The sequence below is a fragment of the Typopeltis vanoorti genome, chromosome 18 (assembly GCF_054136105.1).
Source record: "Typopeltis vanoorti isolate ZY-2024b chromosome 18, IOZ_Tvanoo_1.0, whole genome shotgun sequence".
NCBI classification, from domain to species: domain Eukaryota; kingdom Metazoa; phylum Arthropoda; class Arachnida; order Uropygi; family Thelyphonidae; genus Typopeltis; species Typopeltis vanoorti.
Genome location: NC_143566.1, coordinates 90450318 through 90472102, shown reverse-complemented (window position 1 = coordinate 90472102; position 21785 = coordinate 90450318). Strand labels below are relative to the sequence as shown.

The following is a 21785-nucleotide window of genomic DNA, read 5'->3' as shown; positions in this document are numbered from 1 at the left end:
TTGTTTCCATCATCAGAAATAATTAATATAACTAGTATACCAATCAGAAAATCTGCGGTCGAAACTAATAGCTAAATTGATAATACATATAATTTAATATAGTTTTTATTCTGCTGCGGGGCCACACATAATCACGGTACAGGCCGCATGCGGCCCACGGGCTTGCTGTTGGCCACCTATGGCCTACATAGTACTACACGCACCAGCTATCATACTTATTCTTGAATTCATTCACACTGCTTGCACAAACAACATCCTGTCATTTCTCACTGCATGCCCCATTTCCTTTCTCTCTTTTCCTCACCACATTCAGTGGATCAGAACCCAAAGAAATATGACCTTACTGCGGCCCACAGGTCTGCTGTTGGCCACCTATGGCCTACATAGTACTACATACTACATGCACCAGCTATCATACTTATTCTTGAATTCATTCACACTGCTTGCACAAATAACATCCTGTCATTTCTCACTGCATGCCCCATTTCCTTTCTATCTTTTCCTCACCACATTCAGTGGATCACAACCCAAAGAAATATGACCTTACTCCAGATCACAAAAATTCACATACAAAAAATAGTTTAAAAATCATAAAAATCAGCTAAAAAAACCACAAAAAATAACAAAAATGAAACAACAAAAAAAAACCTCACCAACATTGATTCTTGCTAAAAAAAGTTTCCACATTCACATCAACATCCATTGCCTAAACAGTAATATAAACAATATGCACCTTCACCTGCAGTAATCTAAACCAGAATTACTATTCTTATGAGAAATGCAACTGGCAACTTCAGTAACCTAATCTTTAAAGGTACCTGGCATAACTATAAATAAATAAAGTTAATTACTGTGGTTACTAATCAATGGTTAATCAATGTTGTCTACACTGATGATGTACTGTTAATTTCAGTATACAAAATATTTGTACCTTTATTTCATTAATTACTGTGGTTATTGTGTAATTTATTATTTATTTAACTTCAACAACCATTGTCCACTCAACTGCCCAAACTGTACATACACAGTTCTTTTTGCCACATTTGTGTCTTTTTAGGATAGCAAGATTTGTACATAAATTTTATTTTCTAAAATGGAATAATATTAAATTTAACACTAAAAGCTTAAATGAGAAATATTTCTCATCAGTCATCATATCTTTTAACTTATCTCAGTATAGTTTAATGGGAGATGAAAATTAACTGATCATGTTAAAAAAAAAGTGAAGAATTGACAGCCTACTTACACAAAATAAACACATGCCGCAGTGAAATTTGTAGTTCAGTTATACAAAAAAACTCAGTTAATTGAGATTTGAATAATGTAATGCCCATTATATATGGTCAGTGGGCACGGAGATATGCATGGTCAGTTATGTTATTCTAGGCTTTTTTTTTTGTTTGTTTGTTTTAAAACTATTTCTCTTTATTTCTGTATTCTCACTTTTCTCCTCTTTTAGCTACATCTTTTCTCTTTTACATCGTTCTACTGTATTTCTACAATCTAACATTCCACCAAGTTAAATTTTTCAATTTCTCACTGTAAAGAATATAGCTAACATCTTCCAGCTCTCTCATACATTAATTTAGCATAGCAAAGTAAGTAGAAAGTCTTTTCACCATAGATGCTACCATTGCACATATAGTGTTTTGAATTTTCTTTTGTGCTTTAGTACACTGCTTTGTATGAAGTACCAGAAGAATGAGTTGATAAAAGTCGTTTCATTTTCAGACAGGCAAAGGCTATGCTGAGGATTATTCAGAGTCAGTATTTCCAGGATCTTTTAACAGCAAAAGTGGAGGGTGAAGAAGTATGTAAGCCCATTTGTTTATCTTGGTAAGTACTACTTTCAGAGTTGTTTGTTTGAAAGAAGCTTTAATATGTATTTAATTAAATCTACAACTAGTACCATAAAACTGGATTTCTACACTATCCTTCAATAGGTGATAACAGCTTAATCATCTTCAGTGCTTCTAGAACACAATTTCATGTTAATGACATGAAGCTCTTGTGGTTTCGTTACCTGTGATAATCATTATCATGCATATCAAGGCTTTAGGCCTAGCGTGGCCTGTTCTGGCCTTAGAAGTCATCGTTGAATCTTTTAAGAGGACGTCCTGGTTTTATTTTTCCTATGGTACCTATGCTAATAAATCCAGCATAACCACATTATAAGTAATATTATTTATTCACTCATCTAGTTTCTAATGCACTGTAGCATACTTCATGAGGAATAAAATTAAATATCAATTTGAAAGAACATGAAAGAGCAGAATGATTTTTTTAATTCAAAAACCAATATTAATAAAATCATTGTTAAACTTAAACGAGTAAAAAGGCTTATGCTAGTTAAATAAACTATATGCTAGTTTATTTAATGGTACTGTTTCACAACACAGAATGCTAAAATTTATTAACTTAGCTGATATTTCACTGGTATTATATCCTGCATCATCATCAGAGAACAAGAATAGTTTGTCACAGTATACAAATCAACAATAATTTGGTATAATAATGGGTTTAGTTGATTTGGTATAATAATGCTTAAGGGTTAAAGCTGTATAACTGAGAGGAGACCTCCACATAGCCTTTAAAGGAATGCGGAGAACCGACCAGGGCTTCTGACCTAATGTCCAATCCTCACCTTCTAGTGGTGCACCCTGTTGGGTATCTTTGACACTGAACGAATGAGGATAGGTTGGCAATTTGGGATTTAGCCGACCAAATTGTATTCTTATTGGTTAAACCAAAATAAAAAATGATGGTACAACATGACAAAATTTCATGCCGGCTGGGGCGTCGCCCGGTTAAACAAGGCCCCCGTTGTTTTCGCCAGGGAACCAGGGCGAACAGAGAAAAGTCAGCTACTGGAACAAATCTGAAAACAAACCCCAACTCAACATCACCAGAGTTAAAGATCGGTACTATCAATGTAAGAAGCCTGAATGGCAAAGAAATGGAGCTAGCCGAGGAATTAGATAAGTACCAGATCGACATAATAGGGGTGACTGAAACAAAAAAGACCAAAACTGGTGAGATCTTTCTGAGCAATAAATACAAAATGTTATATTCAGGCAATGACAATCAAGGAAAAGAAGGAGTAGCCATAGTATTCAACACAAAATACGAGGCTAATCTTCTTGAATGGCAGTCAGTCTCAAGTCGAGTAATGTGGGCAAATATGAGAATGGGGAACTGGACAATGAGACTTATTTGTGCCTATAGTCCCACAGAAGGTTCTACTAAGGTAGAAGTGGAGGAATTTTTTGACGCTTTAGAAAAAGCAACTGACACAATGAAAAAGGAAAAGTTGGTCCTTGTTGGGGATCTAAATAGCAGAGTAGGAAATGATTGTGAGACATACAAAAATATTTTGGGAAAATTTGGAGAAAAGAGCAAAGCTAATAATAATGGCAAATATCTGTTGGATTTCTGCTCAGGACATGGACTGGTTATTACTAACACCATGTTCCAACATAAAAATGCGCACAAATTCACATGGAGAGAAGAGGAAAGGAATAAGAAAAGTCTCATTGACTATGTTATTGTTGATAATGATGTTTTCTCCCTGGTGCAGGACACCAGAGTGTACAGAGGATTTGAAATTGGAAGTGATCACTATTTAGTCTTGAGCAGGATAAAATTGAATTTCATACTGAAAAGAATGACATGTAAGAAAGTTTTAAAGCGAATAAAAGTTGAGCAGCTCTCAGATGTGAACTGTAGATTAAAATACAGAAAGATTATTGAAAAGAAAATGAAAGAGTTTGAGAACAGGAATCAAACCTTTGAGATTCAGTGGCAAACTCTGAAGAAAACATTGATAGATTCTGCTAGAGAGGCAGGTGGTGAGGTTGTGTGAAAGGATAAAAAAATCAGAACTCCCTGGTGGACACAGGAAGTTAAAGAGGCAGTGAAGGAAAAGAAGAAAGCATATGAAAAGTTCCTGGCAAATAAGTCAGCTTTTACTCTTACAGAATACAGAGACAAATGTAAGAAAGCTAAACAGTGTGTAAAACTAGTTAAACAAAAGTCATGGGAGGACTTTGGCAAGAATATAGAAAATAAATATCAAGAAGGTGGCAAAATATTCTGGAGGTTGTTGAAGAAGCTTAGGAATGGAGGAAAGAGTGCTGTACAAGGAGTTAGAGATGATAAAGGTGACATGAAAACGGGAGAAAAAGATATCCGTGAAGTATGGAGTAATTGCTTTGAAAAACTGCTAAATGAAACAAGCAGTGATGACAGCACAGTGATAAAAAAACACTGACCAGCCATGCAGTCAGGAATACATATCAATACTTGAAGTAGAAAAAGCCATCAAAGGCTTAAAATGTGGAAAGGCAGCAGGAGTAGATGATATTCGACCAGAAATGCTGAAGTATGGTGGTATAAGAGTCTTACAGTGGCTGCACTGCATAGTTCAGAAATCCTGGACAGAGGGACGAATTCCTGATGATTGGAGTAGCTCTCATAGTACTCATATATAAAAAGGGAATTAAAACTGAATGTGAGAATTACAGAGGTATTTCCCTACTGAGTGTTCCTGGCAAGATCTATGCAAGTATACTTGAGAAAAGGTTGAGAAGAATTGTGGAAGAAAAGCTTGGTGAAGAACAAGCTGGATTCAGGCCAAATAGAGGCTGTCAGGATCAGATCTTCACTTTACGACAAATAGTCAAGAAAGCATGGGAATATAACAAAGATCTGTATTTAAGTTTTGTCGTTTGGAAAAGGCATATGACAAGGTGCCAAGAGAGAAGCTATTCAATACGCTGCAGTTATATGGTGTCAATGGGGCATTATATCATGCAATACTTAGTCTTTATTTGAGTTGTAAGTCAGCAGTTAGAATTGAAGGAAATACAGGAAGATTGTTTAATGTTAAATCTGGTGTGAGACAAGGATGTACATTATCCCCTCTGTTATTCATTATCTATATGGATCACATTATGAAGGAAAGTGGTATTAAACCTGATATCAAAATTGGTGATGTTAATGTCAGCTCTTTGCTTTATGCGGATGATGTTATACTTCTAAATAAATGTGCTACAAGTCTGCAAGATTCTCTGACTAGATTGAATAGCTGTTGTAATAGATATGGTATGAAGGTCAGCAATAAAAAGACAAAGACAATGAAAATAGGCAGAATCATTGAAAATAGGCAGAATCATTGAAAATGTCAACTGTGTTGTGAATGGAGAACCTGTGGAACAAGTAAAACATTTCAGCTATTTAGGCACGATTTTTACTGAAGATGGTAAATTAAATATAGAAATAGACAACAGAATCAGCAAAGATGGTATGGTGGGAAGTCAATTGAATAAATTCATATGGAATAAGAGAGAAATTAGTCGGAACACTAAATTAGCTGTATACAAGACAGTGTTCAAACCAGTTTTAACTTATGGATCTGAGAGCTGGGTCAGAAGTAAAACACTTGACCAAAGACTAGAGACCGCAGATATGAGAGTCCTGAGAAAGATTAGAGGCGTGAACAGATGGCATCAATGGCAATATCATATTAAAAATGAGGATATTAGGAAAGAACTTGACATTGTCAGCATCCAGGAATGTGTTAGCAGAGCTAATCTCAGGTGGTATGGGGACTTAAATAGAATGGGAGAGGAAAGATTAGCAAAACAAGTGTTCTCTGCCAGGTTGGCAGGAAAACGACCCAGAGGAAGACCAAGATACAGGTGGATTGATACAGCACAAAGTGCCTTAGACGATAGAAATATAAGATCTGTTAATGTTGGAGTCTTGACAAGTAACAGACTGATTTGGAGGAAAATTGTAGATAGGAAGTTAATAAGGACATAATTTTTTCATGTAGTACTGTCATATCCTGTACACCCCTTTAGGGTATATGACAGGAATTTGATGATGATGGGATTAGTTTAAAAAACAAAATTGTAACACACAAGTAACTAAAGTCCTAATTGGAGCTATCTATTGTTGTATAAAGAGAGAGAAAATAAGTACAGGCAGCACTCAGTTTATGCCGGTTCCCAATAACGCTGGTTGCCTGCATGTGCTTTCTTACTGTAGTGTGGTTGACTGAGAAACGATGCTAGCAGGTACTCTAGTGTTTGAGCAAGCTACTACTACGTATATGTATCAAACCTAGTTTTAATGTTGAATCTACCTAATTTTTCTATTTAATTTTTTTATGTACATATGTATTTAATTTGATAAAGTACATAATTACATACCATGTCTGATAATAGAAGTGCAGAAAAATTAGCAGAATTTGGTGTTAAGAAGGTGCGGAAATCAATCACACTTGAAAAGAAGATGGAGGTGATTTGAAGAATGGAAGATGGGCAGACACGTGCTAATGTCTGTAGAAGTGTGAACTTACCTCCATCAACTGTTACTACAATTATGAAAAATGCAGATAGAATAAAACAGTCTGTGCAACAATCTATGGCAGCACTAAATGCAAAACATGTCCGTTATAGCAAGGGTAAACTTCATGAAAAAATGGAAAAATTATTATCATTATGGGTGGATGACTTGAATCAGAAAAACATTTCCCTGACGCAGGCTGTTATAACTGAGAAACAAAAGCAATTTTTGAGGATCTTAAAAAGACAGATGGAGGCAAAGAAGCATTTTTAGGAAGTAAAGGTTGGTTCATGAGATTTAAGTCTCAAAGTAAGTGCCACAGTGTCAAATTATGTGGTGAGGTGGCAAGTGCAGATGTTGCTGCAGCCGCTGCTTTTCCTAAAGAATTTCAAGACTCTTTAGAACAAGGAAGTTATCCTCCTGATCTCATTTTTAATGTTGATGAGACTGGGCTCTACTGGAAAAAATTGCCATCAGGCACCTTCATTTCCTGTGAAGAACATTCCGTTCCAGGTTTTAAAGCTGCAAAAGATAGACTTACGCTTTTGTTGGGTGCAAATGTCTCCAGAACTTTGAAGCTTAAACCAATGTTGGTGTACCATTCACAGACACCAGCCTTCAAGGGTCTAAAAGCCATGCTGCTAGTCTATTGGAAATGGAACAAGAAAGCTTGGGTTACACAAGACGTTTTTATAGATTGGTACACAAATTATTTTTGCCCTACTGTGCTTCGCTTCTGTAATGAAAATGATTTGCCAGCCAAGGCATTGCTTCTCTTGGATAATGCCCCCGGACATCCTCAAAACCTTGCTGAAGTAAGAACACCATCGGATGTCAAGGTTGTTTACATGCCCCCAAACACAACATCACTTTTGCAACCGATGGATCAGGGAATTATATCAATCTTCAAAGCTATTACCTCCGTATAACATTTATGGAAATGGTAAGAGTCTTGGACTTCAGGAAAAACTATTAAAGACTATTGGTGGTCATTCGATATTTTGAAGGGCATTAACAACATCAAGGCAGCTTGGAATGACATGTCAGCAAAGTGTTTAAAAGGAGCATGGCAAAAACTTCTTCCAGCATTTATGCACGACTTTGAGGAATTTGAGCAAGAGGAGAATGTTATTGAAGATGTTACCAAGCTTGCACGAGAGGTGGGATTGTACGATATTACAGCTGAAGATGTGACAGAAGTCTTAGAGAGCCATGATAAACCGCTTTCCAATGAAGACTTAAAAGAATTAGCTGAACATTTAAGTCAACATCCAAAGGAGGAGAAAGAAAAATGAAGAAGGTCCTCTGAGAGATATGAAAACAGCTGATTTACAGCATATCCTTGCAAGCATAGAGACATTGACTGATGAACTCTGTGAAATGGACCACGATTGGGAACGGAGTGCGAACGTAAAAAGGAGTGTAATCGCATCTATTCGACCTTCCACTGAACTCCTTAAAGAAAGAAAAAGAAAATCTAGGCAGTTGACACTGGATACTTTAAAAAAAAAAATGCAGGTGATCTGAAACCAGGAACTTCAATATAGAAATATGTAATATCTTTTCGAAGTATCATATTTTTTGTATATAATTTTGTTTTGTTTTGTTATTAATAATTTTATTTTAACAAATATATATGTATGTATTATCAAAGCTTTAAATATAATAATGTTACACATACTTCATGTGCATATTGTTTGACTATGCGGAACATAACTTCATACTTACCGTTAAAATTGGGTTCATTTTATGCCGATTTGGTTTATGCCCGTTTTTTCAGGAACAGAACTGAGGCCTGCCTGTATTAATTAGATCTTAAAATGACTGTCTTCCAGATTTTTGGTAAATTGATACATCCATACTTGTTGATGTTTGGAGTCTGTTTTAAAGCTGGTGATTCCAAAAACAATCTCTATGACTTATAATGACTTCTGTGTAGCACTTTTGTTTTCTATCATTTGATCCTGTGTGAAGGAGTATCGAAGGCATGGTCTGCTATCATGGATAGTATAAACAGTCCCACATACATCATCAAATTCCTGACATGTACCCTCAAGGGGTGTACAGGATATTATGATAGCATTACATGAAGAACTTATATCATTACTAACTTTCTGTTATCTGCCAAGACTCCACATACAAACTGTAAACATTTAGCTAAATTAGTAGTCCCCCCCCCCTCCCTCACAAATAATCCTTCCTCTTTTGTTAAAAATTCTGTTCCCTTAACAAGTATATTAAAAAACCACATCTTAAAAAGTTCAGACACAATAATTAGTTTTGATATTACTTCACTTGATTTGTTAAAGTCACATTTCCCCCCAGATTTAAATTTGCAGTACATGCAGGTTTATGCATTTTGCAGTACAATGCATTTTACATTGAGAGAGAAAATATACAAACAACTAGATAGGAGCAGTGGGCATCCCTTTAGCCTTTTACATACAAAACCTATTTATGAATACAGCCACTCTCAAACCAGTGATTTGGCTGCACTATGTTGATGATATGTTTGCTATTTGGCCACATGGTCCAGACATATTATATACATTTTTACTATATTTTAATTGCAAAAACCCTAAAATCCTCTTCTCAGTGGAACAGGAAGCGAATGACTGTCTGTCTAGATACACTGCTTACACTCTTCGCGATGTCTCATTATCTTTTTCTGTTTATAGAAAACCCACACATGCAGAGAGATATTTGCACAGACATGCACACTATCATCCAGCTGAACAGCATGGTATCCTGAAAACACTAACTCACATAGCCAGAGCTATCTGTTCTTTCAATGACAATGCATTTACCACAGAACTCACTTATTTGCATCACACTTTCTTAGCTAATGGCTATAATCACCATAGAATAAAAAAATACTAAATGCTCCCCAGAAATCCCCCCATTGCCTATTACACAAGATTACAGCAAAACTGTTACTATCCCGTACATTCAAGGCACATCTGAAAAGATATCTGCTACACACCTTAGTTAAACCATATGTCAAATTGGCAACTTTCATCAGTTCACCTTAGGACAAACTCTCTTCATTATCACACCCAGGAGTTTATTGAAGTGCCCTGTTCCTGTGACCTGGCTTACTGTGGACAGACAGGAAAAACTGATCAAATAGAAGAAAACAACAGTGGTACACAGAAGTCATTAAGTCAGAGAGATTGTTTTTGGAATCAGCAGCAGCTTTAAAACATACTCCAAACTCCAACAAGTATGACTGTATCAATTTACCAAAAATTTGGGAGACAGTCATTTTAAGATCTAATTACAGTGGTGCCTCGTAGTTCGTACTTAATTCGTTCTAGAAACCCGTTCGAACTATGAATTGTTCGAAGTCCGAATCACGATTTTACATAAGAAATAACGGAAAGCGAAATAATCCGTTCCCATATCCAAAAAATTTCAATAATTTTTTTTATTTTATCTATTTTAGGTTTTTTAATGTTAATAACTTAGAAAAAATTAAACAAAATAATTTTATATTTATTTTATTAATTTTAATTATTACAATATAAAAATAACAGTGAAGAATATTTTTTTTAATATAAAAATCACAAAGACAAAAATAATGCTCCCATTGTTAAGCATCTTCTTTCTGCTTCTTAGCTGGAGTTGAGAATGCTGATTCACGTTCTCTTTTTTTTCTGCAGAGAAGAATCTATCTAATGTTGTTTGGTGCTGACAGTTTTCTTTGATATTTTAAAATAACCCATCACATTGTCATCGAATAAGTTAATATTCCTGGTCACTACTGCTGTCTTATTAGGTTGCCATTTTTCCAGAATAGCTTGTCTTCTAAACAGAGAACAATTCTTGAAGGTCGGCATTGGAAATGCATCCTTTGGCGTTTTTCTCTTCCATAAAAATTTATTTTTCCACTTCTTTTTGTTGTTGATCTTGAAGATGTTGAGGTTCTTCTGTGCTGAGTTTGGTTTTATGGTCATCTATTAACTCCTCTACATCCTCATCACTCACCTCTAATCCCATAGCTTTACCCAAAGACACAATTTCATTTACAACAGACTTTTCTTCATGGCTTATTACTTCACTGACTGAAATACAATCTGGGCAGAGTTTTTTCCAAGCAGAAATCATTGTTTTAATAGAAACTTCGTTCCATGCCTTATCGATGATCCTTAAGCAAGAAGAATGTTGTAATGCTCTTTCCAAAATTCTTTAAGAGTCAGTTCTGTGGCATTGGTTATTTCAAAGCACTTTTGAAACATAACCTTAATATACAGTTTTTTGAAGTTTGAAATCACTTGTTGGTCCATGGTTTGTATGATAGAAGTGGTATTGGGCGGCAAAAACTTTATCTTGATGAAACTGAATCCACCATCTAAATTTGGGGGATGAGCAGGAGTATTGTCCATCACTAGAAGAGCTTTTAATGGTAGATTTTTTTCAGTAAGATAAGCTTTTACAGTGGGAGCAAATTCTTGATAAATCCACTCAGTGAAAAACTCTCTGGTAACCCACGCTTTCGTGTTGGCCCTCCACATAACACCGAATTTGCTCTTTATGACATTGTTCTTTTTAAAAACGCTTGGATTTTCAGAATGGTAAATGTGCAAAGGCTTTATCTTACAGTCTCCACTAGCATTACCACAAAGCAGCAAAGTAATTCTATCTTTCATAGGTTTATATCCCATGCCATCTTTTCTTCTTTTGTGATATAGGTCCTTTCAAGCATTTTTTTCCAAAAAAGACCTGTTTCATCGCAATTAAAAATCTGTTGAGATACAAATCCCTCACTATCCATGTACTCCTTAAAGGTTTTTACAAATTTGTCCGCTTCTTCTACATCGGCACTTACATCCTCTCTGTGCATGACAACACTGTGGATCCCAGTTCATTTTTTGAATTTATCGAACCAGCCTCTACTTCCTTTAAACTCCCCATTTTCAGTACTGGTCTCAGGTATGCATTTCTTGAGTTCACTGTGCAGATGTTTGGCTTTCTCACAAATAATTTTCTCGGTAATAACGTCACCACATAATCGCTTCTCGTTTATCTACACTAAAAGGAGTTTTTCCAAATTTTCAATAACATGTGATCTCTTGGAGGTCAATGTTGTCACACCTTAAGCCACTTTTGCTGCTTTTATTGCTTCCTTATTCTTAAGAATGCTACTCATCATTGACTTTGACATTTTAAACATCGTTGCCAGATCCGTCAAACGTGTACCGCTTTGGTGTTTCATGATAATTTCTTTTTTATCTCAATTATCAATACTACAACTTTTCTTTTAAGTTTTGTTCTTTCTACATTCTTTAACAAGAATATAGAAAGAACAAAATTTCAGATGCTATGGGCAATAAAAAAAATGCCAAAAACAGTTAAAAATTCTCTACACAAATGTATCGTGCAATGATTAGGCTGTGTAAAGTAAGGGACAACGCACAGCCGACTGAGACAGACACACACACACACTGTGCAGGCATGGGAAATTAGTGGGGGAGAGCATGCGCAATGGCATGCCGAAACTGTCTAATGCTATATGACTCTGAGTTCCTGGACTATAATTCGAACTTAGAAATTCCATTCGAACTGCGAATCAAATTTCTTGCATTCTCAAGCGTTTGAACTCTGGAACGTTCGAAATTAGAAGCATTCGAAGTACGAGGCACCACTGTAATACTTTTTTTTTTCTTCTTTTTTTTTTCTCTCTCTCTCTCTTTATCCAACAACAGATGGTAATCATTAGGACTTTAATTTCTTGTGTTGTCCATTACAGTTTTTTAAATTAGTCCCACTCTTATACCAGTTTGTTGTCGTTTTGTTTACTGTGACAAACTGTTCTTATGCTCTGAAGATGCTGGATATAATACCAGTGAAATATCAGCTAATATATGATGGTGAGGTAATTAGTTATTCTTATTTTTAAAATTGACATATGAAGCAGAAAAGATTTATAAACAGACTATTTTTTTAAATTGTACAGAGATAATGTTATTATCCCTAAGGTTTTTAAAATGGGAAACCATTTTTGGATTTAAAAAATGGTCAGTTTAATACAAAAAACTTCATTTTCCTTGCTAAGGAAAAGAATCAGTAATAGTAGTAGTTCAGTTATCTGATATAGATGAAAATTTTATTGTTATCATTCACAACCGACTACTGAGCCACCAATCCTCGAAGCACATAAGATTGTAGATGAAAACCTATTAAACTTGAAAAAGAAATTGACATATTTAATGAATGAAAAAATGAGCTATCAAGCAAGCCTACCTGTTAACAAAACTAGTTAATTTCTCTTCACATACACTGATAAGATGAGCAAAGGTGATGCATTAGTTCCTCTCATATGCAAATTTTAAAATTTATATATGAAGTAGAAAAGATTTCTAAACAGACTATTTTCTTAAACTGTGCAGAAACAATGATAATATCCTAAGTTCCTTAGAATAAGAAACCATTTTGGGATAAAAATCCAATTTTATCCAATGACTCCATTTTGCCATAACTCCAAATAACATAGCAGGCATAATACATATAAGAATAGCAGCAATTTTAATTAATCCACAACCACCAACCAACAAAATACAGTCATACCCTGAAGTTACGCGGTAGGTGGAACCAACAAAAAGCGCGTAATTTTTATAGTTTACCCGAATTTGCATAACTCGGGTATAATTTTGCATACAAACATACAAAATATTAGTTAATTGGGACTAAAGGTTTACAAAAACACCTATATTTTTTAAGAAATATAATCATAATTGTAGTTTTTCGTACATAAAAAAAACAAGAAAGCTATTTCGATGTCAATGGTTTCATAAAATCTAATAGAGTCGTCTGATGGCATAATGTCTCTTTCTTGTCACGCAAAATTTCTTCACAGCAAGCTAATGATTTTTTTATTCCTTACCTTGTGGCTACAATTCATTCCTCGTTAGAATATATGTCCTCCAAAATCTGTAAACCTTTCTTTTATGATTGTTCTTACTGTGGATTCCTGTAGATCAAACTTCTTTGCTAGCTCACAAATTTTCATTCCGCTTTCAAAATCCTTAATAATGTTGAGTTTTGTTTCCAAAGTCAATGCTTTTTTTTTTTTTTTGCTAGCTGTAGAAGAATCGGACTTGCTTCCTTTGGATGACATTATTATTTTTTATGTGATAAAATTTTTATCAAGAACATAACATTAAACAATCGCAAGGTTTGTAAACTATAAAAATCGTGTATGAATGGAGACCACGTGAAACATGTCAGTGCTTGTTCACAGTATGTGCGACACTGGCGAATGCGGCTGGTGCCAAAATATACGACTAGTGGTGAAGCGGGACGGGAATACGTACATATATGAAACCGCGTAACTCCAGATTCACGTAAGTCAGGGTATGACTGTATCTCCAAATTAGAGGGCAAGGCTCTTAAAGGAAATTCATAATAATGGCAATATTTTAGTACTGAAAGCGAGAAATGTAACATCCATAGTTCTAGAATCTAATTATAGATACAAGATGATAGACATAATAAAAGAGTGCTGGAGTGCTCATGATAAAACTAATTACTTCATTAAGGGCCTTTGCATCTGGCCAGAAGAAATTGAAGGTCAAATAACATCAAATATCCCATTGTTCCATGGATCTATGAAGGCAGTATCCCATTATTATTATTATTTATTATTATTATGTGACACCTCAAAGGAATCATCACAGTAGGGCACACCACACAACCCACTGTCTACACTGCTTATCACAATTTGTGGATGTGAGACACTCTCCTGCATACAGCCTTGTTAAATACTACTTAACAAAACTTCCTCATTTTAGAAAAGCAAGACCAAAGATAAAGGACACTATTTTGGATCCTACAAATATATTAGTGAATTTGAACTTAACAAATCTTTTTACTAATGTGCTCAGAGAAGAAATCATATTTTTCTGCTAGAATAGTCATTCACTAGGGACCATCAACCTTTTCAGACACTGCCTTTTTTCAGTTTGAAGATAAGTACACTGCCCTTTTTCAATTTAAAGATATGTATGCTGAACAGAAAGAAGATCTAGCCATGGTTACATCAATTTTACTTGTTCTAGTTCATATATATGTGGAATCTTTTGAAAAGATGGCCATTGAAAAATACCATACTAAGCCTAAAATATGGCTACTTTATGTTGATGGTATTTTCCTTGTCTGTATAGGACCCAGATAAACATTTAATATTTTCAGTAACTTCCTGAACAACTAAAACCTTAAGATATGTTTTACAGTACTCTTTCTTTCCTAGATGCGCTCATCTCAGTTACCAAACAGATTATCTTTTTCAGTATAGAGGGAAAAATTCAACATAGATATTTACATTTTACTTCTCATCATCACCCTGCTCAGAAATGAGATGTAATAAAAACTCGTAAGCCTGGTGACAACAATAACAACAAAAAATGGAAAAGAAATAGATTATCGAGAGATATATTTGTAAAGAATGCTTAAAACTGTGTGTGTGTGTGCACGTGCCTGAGCCTGCATGTGTGCTCTTTTACTTATCTGATCTAAGCACCTGCTCTAACCTGATGAATGAAATAATCCTTGCTGAATTGAGGCCTTCATCCTTCATTCCACCTAGAACTCCCAACTGCTCCAAGCCTCAATTTCTTCATTTTCCTTTGTTCTGTTTCTTCCCATTTCCTAGGTATAAATGTGGTTCTTGCCATACATAAACATTGTTTATGTATGGCAAGAACCACAGTGTACAATTTCTCACCATTTTGTTTGTCTACTAATTGTGACATAATTTCCGAGTACATTCAGTTTGTTATCATGTTGGTTTTGAGCTTTTATTGTTTGTAATATGGAAATTAAATAGCATTGATTCTATGGGACTTAGAATCAATGGACTTTTTCCATTGTTTATTATAGCACATCATTCTGTTATAGTGATGTTTTCTATAGCATGCGTCTACTGTACAAACCCTTACAATTATTTATTGACTTCTTCTTTTCTACAGCAACTAATACTGATGTATGAAGCATCTTCTGGTATCTTCTTTCACAGATTGTCACAGTGAATTGGTATCCTTCAGTCTTTCACTTTCTTCTTACCCTGTGATTCATTACGGCTGCTAGTCAGCATCCTTTCGCACACTAACTGCAAACCCACTGGACCAACGTGTTTTGCACAGACTCCAAGCTTCAGAAGCACTAATGCACTAGTTTCTGAACCTCTCAAATTGATATTAAAAACCTTTTTAAATGATATCAGAACTAAAAATCCAACATAGTGAACTATAACGAAATCTGGTCTTGAAACACAGTGATAGTTCCAGTGTGCTGCAAAAACACTTGACATTGTTTTCACTTAAGGAATTTCAGGCAAAAAAAAAATAAAGTAATAATAATAATAATAATAATAATCGTATTACTAGAAGCCCTGCCATATTCACTGGACCTCAATACCTGAATTCTATTTCTTAAACTGTCTCACTGGATCATGCCTTTCTTCATTACCCTGAAAGTTGGAAAAGTTGCTGAAATTCATGTATAGCTGTGAACTGCCATTGAAAATAATTTTTCATTTACAAATGTTTATTAGGGCAGTCCCATTTCATTGTCAGGGTCACATTGCTGCTTATTCAGAAGAAATTATCGATCCTTCTTGTAAAAGTTTCTAAGGGACTGATTCATTCATAAATTTTGTGATATTTTTGGCCAGTGCATGGTGAAGGGATTAATACTTCTGTGACAATAAGCATGGTCTGTTATATATGACAGAAACAAGAGGAATCTAAATATCCTACAGATAATTTTAAATAGTTTTAAGGATTTTTGGGAACACTCTCTGCTAAGTAAAATTTCCTTTCATGTTGTGGTGATTTTTAATTTATATTTCTCAAATATGAGTGGGGGTGCTTAAGGGTGAAAGCTGTATAACAGAGGAGACTTCCACACAGCCTTTAAAGGAATGCAGAGAACTGACCAGGGCTTCTGACCTAATGAATCCTCACCTTCTCGTGGTGCACCCTATTAGGTATTTACTTGGATACTGCATGAAAGAGGATGGGCTGGCAATTTCGGACTTAGCAGACCAAATTGTATTCTTATTGACTTAAACCACAAATAAAATGATGGTACAACATGACTGCTGGGGCATCACCCAGTTAAGCAAAGGCCCTGTTGTTTTCACCAGAGAACCAGGACAAATAGTGAAAAGTCAGCTACAGGGAACAAATCCTGAAACACACCCCAACTCAACATTACCAGAGTTCAGGATCGGTACTATCAACGTAAGCAGTCTGAATGGTAAAGAAATAAAGCTTACTAAGGAAGATAAGTACCAGATCAACCTAATAGGGGTGACTTAAAAAAAAAAAAAAGACAGAATCTGGTTAGATTTTTCTGAGCAATGAATACAAAATGTTATATTCAGGCAATGACAATCAGGAAAAGGAAGGTGTAGCTATAGTATTGTATGCAAAATACAAGGCTAATCATCTTGAATGGCAAGCAATATCAAGTGGAGTGATGTGGGCAAATATCAGGATGGCACTAGACAATGAGATTTATTTGTGCCTATGGTCCCACTGAAAGTTCTACTAAGGTAGAAGTCGAGAAATTTTTTGAGGCTTTAGAGAAAGCAACTGACACAATGACAAATGAAAAGTTGGTCGTTGTCGGGATCTAAATAGCAGAATAAATAAATAAATTAAATTCCGTGTGAGGATACAGTGTTCCCCCTTTATATGGGAGTTCACGGTACCATCTAGTCCCCCCAAATTTTACCCGGGCTCCAGAACCGGCATAGGCTGATGATTCAGACCTATGGCTGGGTCAGTATTCCTGACTGTAATCCGTGTGTGTCCTCAGACTGGTTTGCCTGCTTGCAGGATGGAAAACACCAGATAAACTGGTGAAAAAATCCTGCTGTCCACGCCCAAGACCGGCTAACTTGGCTATGGCTGAGGAAGATCCTTGAGCTTCTCACTTCGTTGACGGGAATCGAACCTAGGACACTCCTTTCCCAGGCATATGGTTGTGAAGCGCAAAGACAATAGGCTAACTGCACGGACAATAACAGAATGAGAAATGATTGTCAGACATTCAAAAATATATTAGCGAAATTTGGAGAAAAGAGCAAAGCTAATAATTATGACAGATAGCTGTTGGATTTCTCTTCAGGACATGGACTGGTTATTACTAACACAATGTTTCAACATAAAAATGTACATAAATTCATGGAGAGAAGAGGCAAGGAAGAAGAAAAGTCTCACTATGTCATTGTTGATAGTGATGTTTTCTCACTGGTGCAGGACACTAGAGTGTACAGAGGATTTGAAATGAAATTGGAAGTGATCACCATTTAGTCTTGAGTAGGATAAAATATTGAATTTCATATTGAAAAGAAGACCATGTAAGAAAGTTTTAAAGCAAATAGAAGTTGAGCAGCTCTCAGATGTGAACTATGGACTAAAATACACAAACATTATTCAAAAAAAAAAAAAAAAAATTAAAGTTTGAAAACAGGAGATTCAGTGGCAAGCCCTGAATAAAACAGTGGTGATTCAGCCAGAGAGGCATGTGGCTAGGTTGTCTACAAGGATAGAAAAATCAGAACTCCATGGTGGACACTGGAAGTTAAAGAGGCAGTGAAGGAAAAGAAGAAAGCATGTTGAAAGTTCCTGGCAAATAAGTCAGCTTGTGCTCTTAGAGAATACAGAGAACAAGTGTATAAAAGCTAAGCACTATGTAAAACTAGCTAAACACAAGTCATGGGAAGACTTTAGCAAGAATATAGAAAATGAATATCAGGAAAGTGGGAAGATAATCTGGAGGCTGTTGGAAAAGCTCAGAAATGGAAGAAAGAGTTCTATAAAATGAATTAGAGATGATAAAGGTGACATGAAAACTGGAGAAAAAAGATATCCTTGATGTATGGAGTAATTACTTTGAAAAATTGCTGAATGAAACAAGCAGTGATAGCACAGCGGTAAAAAACACTCAACAGGCATGCAATTAGGAATACATATCCATACTCGAAGTAGAAAAAGCCATCAAAGGCTTAAAATGTGGAAAGGCAGCAGGAGTAGATGATATTCGACCAGAAATGCCGAAGTATGGTGGTATAAAAGTCTTACAGCGGCTGCACTGCACAGTTCAGAAAGCCTGGACAGAGGGATGAATTCCGATGAATGGAGTAGAGTTCTCATAGTACCCATATATAAAAAAAAAGGGAAATAAAACTGAATGCGAGACTTACAGAGGTATTTCTCTAATGAGTGTTCCTGTAAGATTTATGCAAGTATACTTGAGAAACAGTTGAGAAAGATTGTGGAAGGGAGGCTTGGTGAAGAACAAACTGGATTCAGGCGAAATAGAGCTGTCAGGATCCGATTTTCAGATTTATGACAGATGGTTGAGAAATTGTGGGAATATAACAAAGATCTGTATTTAAGTTTTGTAGACCTACAAAAGGCATATGACAAGGTGTCAGGAGAAAAGCTATTCAAAACGTTACAGTTATATGATGTCAATGGGATATTATATCAAGCAATAGTTAATCTTTATTTGAGTTGTAAGTCAGCAGTTAGAATTGAAGGAAGATTTGATGTTAAATCTGGTTTCAGACAAGGATGTACATTATCTCCCTCTGTTATTTTATATGGATTACATTATGAAGGAAAGCAGTATTAAACTTGATATCAAAATTGGAGATGTTAATCTCAGTCTTTAGTTTATGCAGATGATGTTATACTTTTAAATAAATCCAGTACAAGGTGGAAGATTCCCTGACTAAATTGAATAACTATTGTAATAAATTTGGTGTGAAAATCAGCAATAACAAGACAAAGACAATGAAAATAGCCAGAAGCATTGAAAATATCAACTGCATTATGAACGGAGAACCTGTAGTACAAGTAAAACATTTCAGCTACCTAGGCACAATTTTTAGCAAAGATGGTAAATTAAATATGGAAATAGACAACGGAATCAATAAAGTCAGTATGGTAGCAAGTCAACTGAATAAATTTATATGGAATAAAAGAGAAATTAGTCAAGACACTAAATTAGCTGTATACAAGACAATGTTCAAACCAGTTTTAACTTATGGATCTGACAGCTGGATTAGAAATAAAACACTCGATCAAAGACTAGAGACCACAGGTATGAGAGTCCTGAGAAAGATTAGCGAAGTGAACAGATGGCATCAGTGGCAATATCATATTAAAAACCAGGACATTATGAAAGAACCTGTAATTGCTGGCATCCAAGAATGTGTTAGCAGAGCTAATCTCAAGTGGTATGGTCACTTAAACAGAATGGAAGAGCAAAGAAATTAGCAATACAAGTGTTCTCTGCCAGGTTATCAGGAAAATCCAGAAGAAAGCCAAGATATAGGTAGATTGATACAATAAAAATTGTCTTAGAAGATAGAAATATAAGATCTGATAACGTTGGTGTCTTCACAGGTAACAGATTGATTTGGGGTAAAATTATTATTATTATTATTAAGAGAGACCTCCGTGGAGTCAGAGACTCATCGAGGGAGGCCACATGCTACACACACCAGCTTTCATACTTATTCTTGAATTCATTCACACTGCTTGCATTCACAACATCCAATGGCAATCCATTCCAATCGTGCACCCTCTGAGAGAAAAATCTAGCCCTCACACCCTTCTTTCCAGCCTTCATTCTCAGCTTCCAAGGATGCCCTCTTGTCCTTTCCCCACCCTCCATAAATTAAAAAATTCTGTCATTTGAAATCCTGTATGACCCTTTCAGAAGTTTGTAAGTCTCAATCATATCACCCTCTTTCCCCTGTTTGCTAGTGTCTGCAGCTCTACAAATTCTCAATCTGTCTTCATAATCAGTATTCCAGAATCCTAATATCATTTTTAACACTCTCCCTTGTGCTCTCTCCAATATATCAGAATCACAACGGAGACCAGACCTGCGCACAATAGTCCGAGTGAGGTCTTATCAAGGCCTTGTAAAGAGAGAAAATAACATCCTTATCTTTACATGTGAACGTTCGTTTCGACATTGCAATTATCTTTTGAGTTGTATTTGCAATCTTTGCCACATGCCCCCTAAACTTTAACTTCCTATCTACTAAGACTCCTAGATCCCTAGCCTCATCAGTTTCTCCTAGCCCAGGGGTCGGCAAACTGCGGCTCGCGAGCCACATACAGCTCTTTAGGTACGTACATGTGGCTCTGAAGTAAAAATGAAAATGAAAATAAAACTATCAGTTTCATTTATCAAATTTTTAAAGGATTTTATTCATACAATGGTGACTAATTAGGATTAAGTTTTAGAGTGCCTCGACATCTTAGGTCATTTGCAGAGCAACAAAGTGACTAAAAAGTGAGCGCACGGGTTCCCTCCACTGGGTGCCCATGTAATTTTTTTGTGTGATTTTTTCTTCATTTAATAAAGATATAATTAATATTATAACTTGTTATATATTACTATAAATTTACTATAATATTACTGTAAATTTTCCTTATTTGTAAAAATATATTTATGGCTCTCGAATAATTTTTAAATTATTGTGAGGAACAGGTTTGGATCTTTCGTCTCAAAAGTTTGCCGACCCCTGTTCTAGCCTAATCCCACCAATATAATACAACATTGGATATCTAATCATGCCGAAGTGAATGACTTTACATTTACTGACATTGAACTGACACCCATTTTCCCATGGCCACAATTCTAGCCTAATCAAATCATTCTGCAAGTACTGCATATCAGCAGCATTCTGATTACCCTACCTATCTTTGCATCATCAGCAAATAACTGTATGTCTCTTGTCAAATCCTTCACAATATCATTAATGTACAGATTGAATAACAGTGGACCAAGCACTGATCTTTGTGTTACACCACTGGTTACCTTAAACCTTGCAGACTCAAATCCCCCATGTACCACTTTTTGATATCTGTCAGTCAGCCATCCTCTTATCCATTCTAATATTGTATAACCCAAAATGATTTTCTCTAATTTATGCAGCAGTCTGCCATGCTGTGTTCTGTCAAAAGCCTTAGCAAAATCCAAAAGTATCATGGTGTATCCATTCCCTCTAGTTCAATTGTAACATTGTTATAGAATGTGAGCAAGTTGCTAAAACATGACCTTCCCTTAGTAAACCCATGTTATTCATTGCAAAGTTGAGATTCACTGTCAACCCATTTCTGAATGCAGGCCCTAACCAATTTTTCCCAAACCCTCACCACCACTCCTGAGATAGTAATTGGTCAATAGTTGGATACATCGGTCTTTGCACCACCCTTGTGTAATGGAATTACCATACATTCCTTTCCTTCCTGCAGAATCTTCCCTGTTCTGAGACTCATATTAAACATCCTGTTCAAAGGAATGGCCAGTTCAGCTGAACACTCTTTTAGCTCACGTGCTGATATTCCATCAGTCCCTATTGCTGAATTCTTATTCAGTTTGTGCAACAGCTCTAATAACTC

At 35.7% G+C, this 21785-nt stretch overlaps 1 protein-coding gene across 4 annotated transcripts in view; it reads left to right on the top strand.

The window, feature by feature from the left end:
- Nsun2 (tRNA (cytosine(34)-C(5))-methyltransferase Nsun2) overlaps nucleotides 1-21785 on the top strand; it is a 272640-nt gene that overhangs the window by 25509 nt on the left and 225346 nt on the right. For all 4 annotated transcript variants that reach the window (XM_090407903.1, XM_090407904.1, XM_090407905.1 and 1 more), the window contains one exon: nucleotides 1732-1836. In XM_090407903.1, the coding sequence (XP_090264029.1) occupies nucleotides 1732-1836 (105 nt within the window). The remainder of the gene's footprint in view (nucleotides 1-1731; nucleotides 1837-21785) is intronic.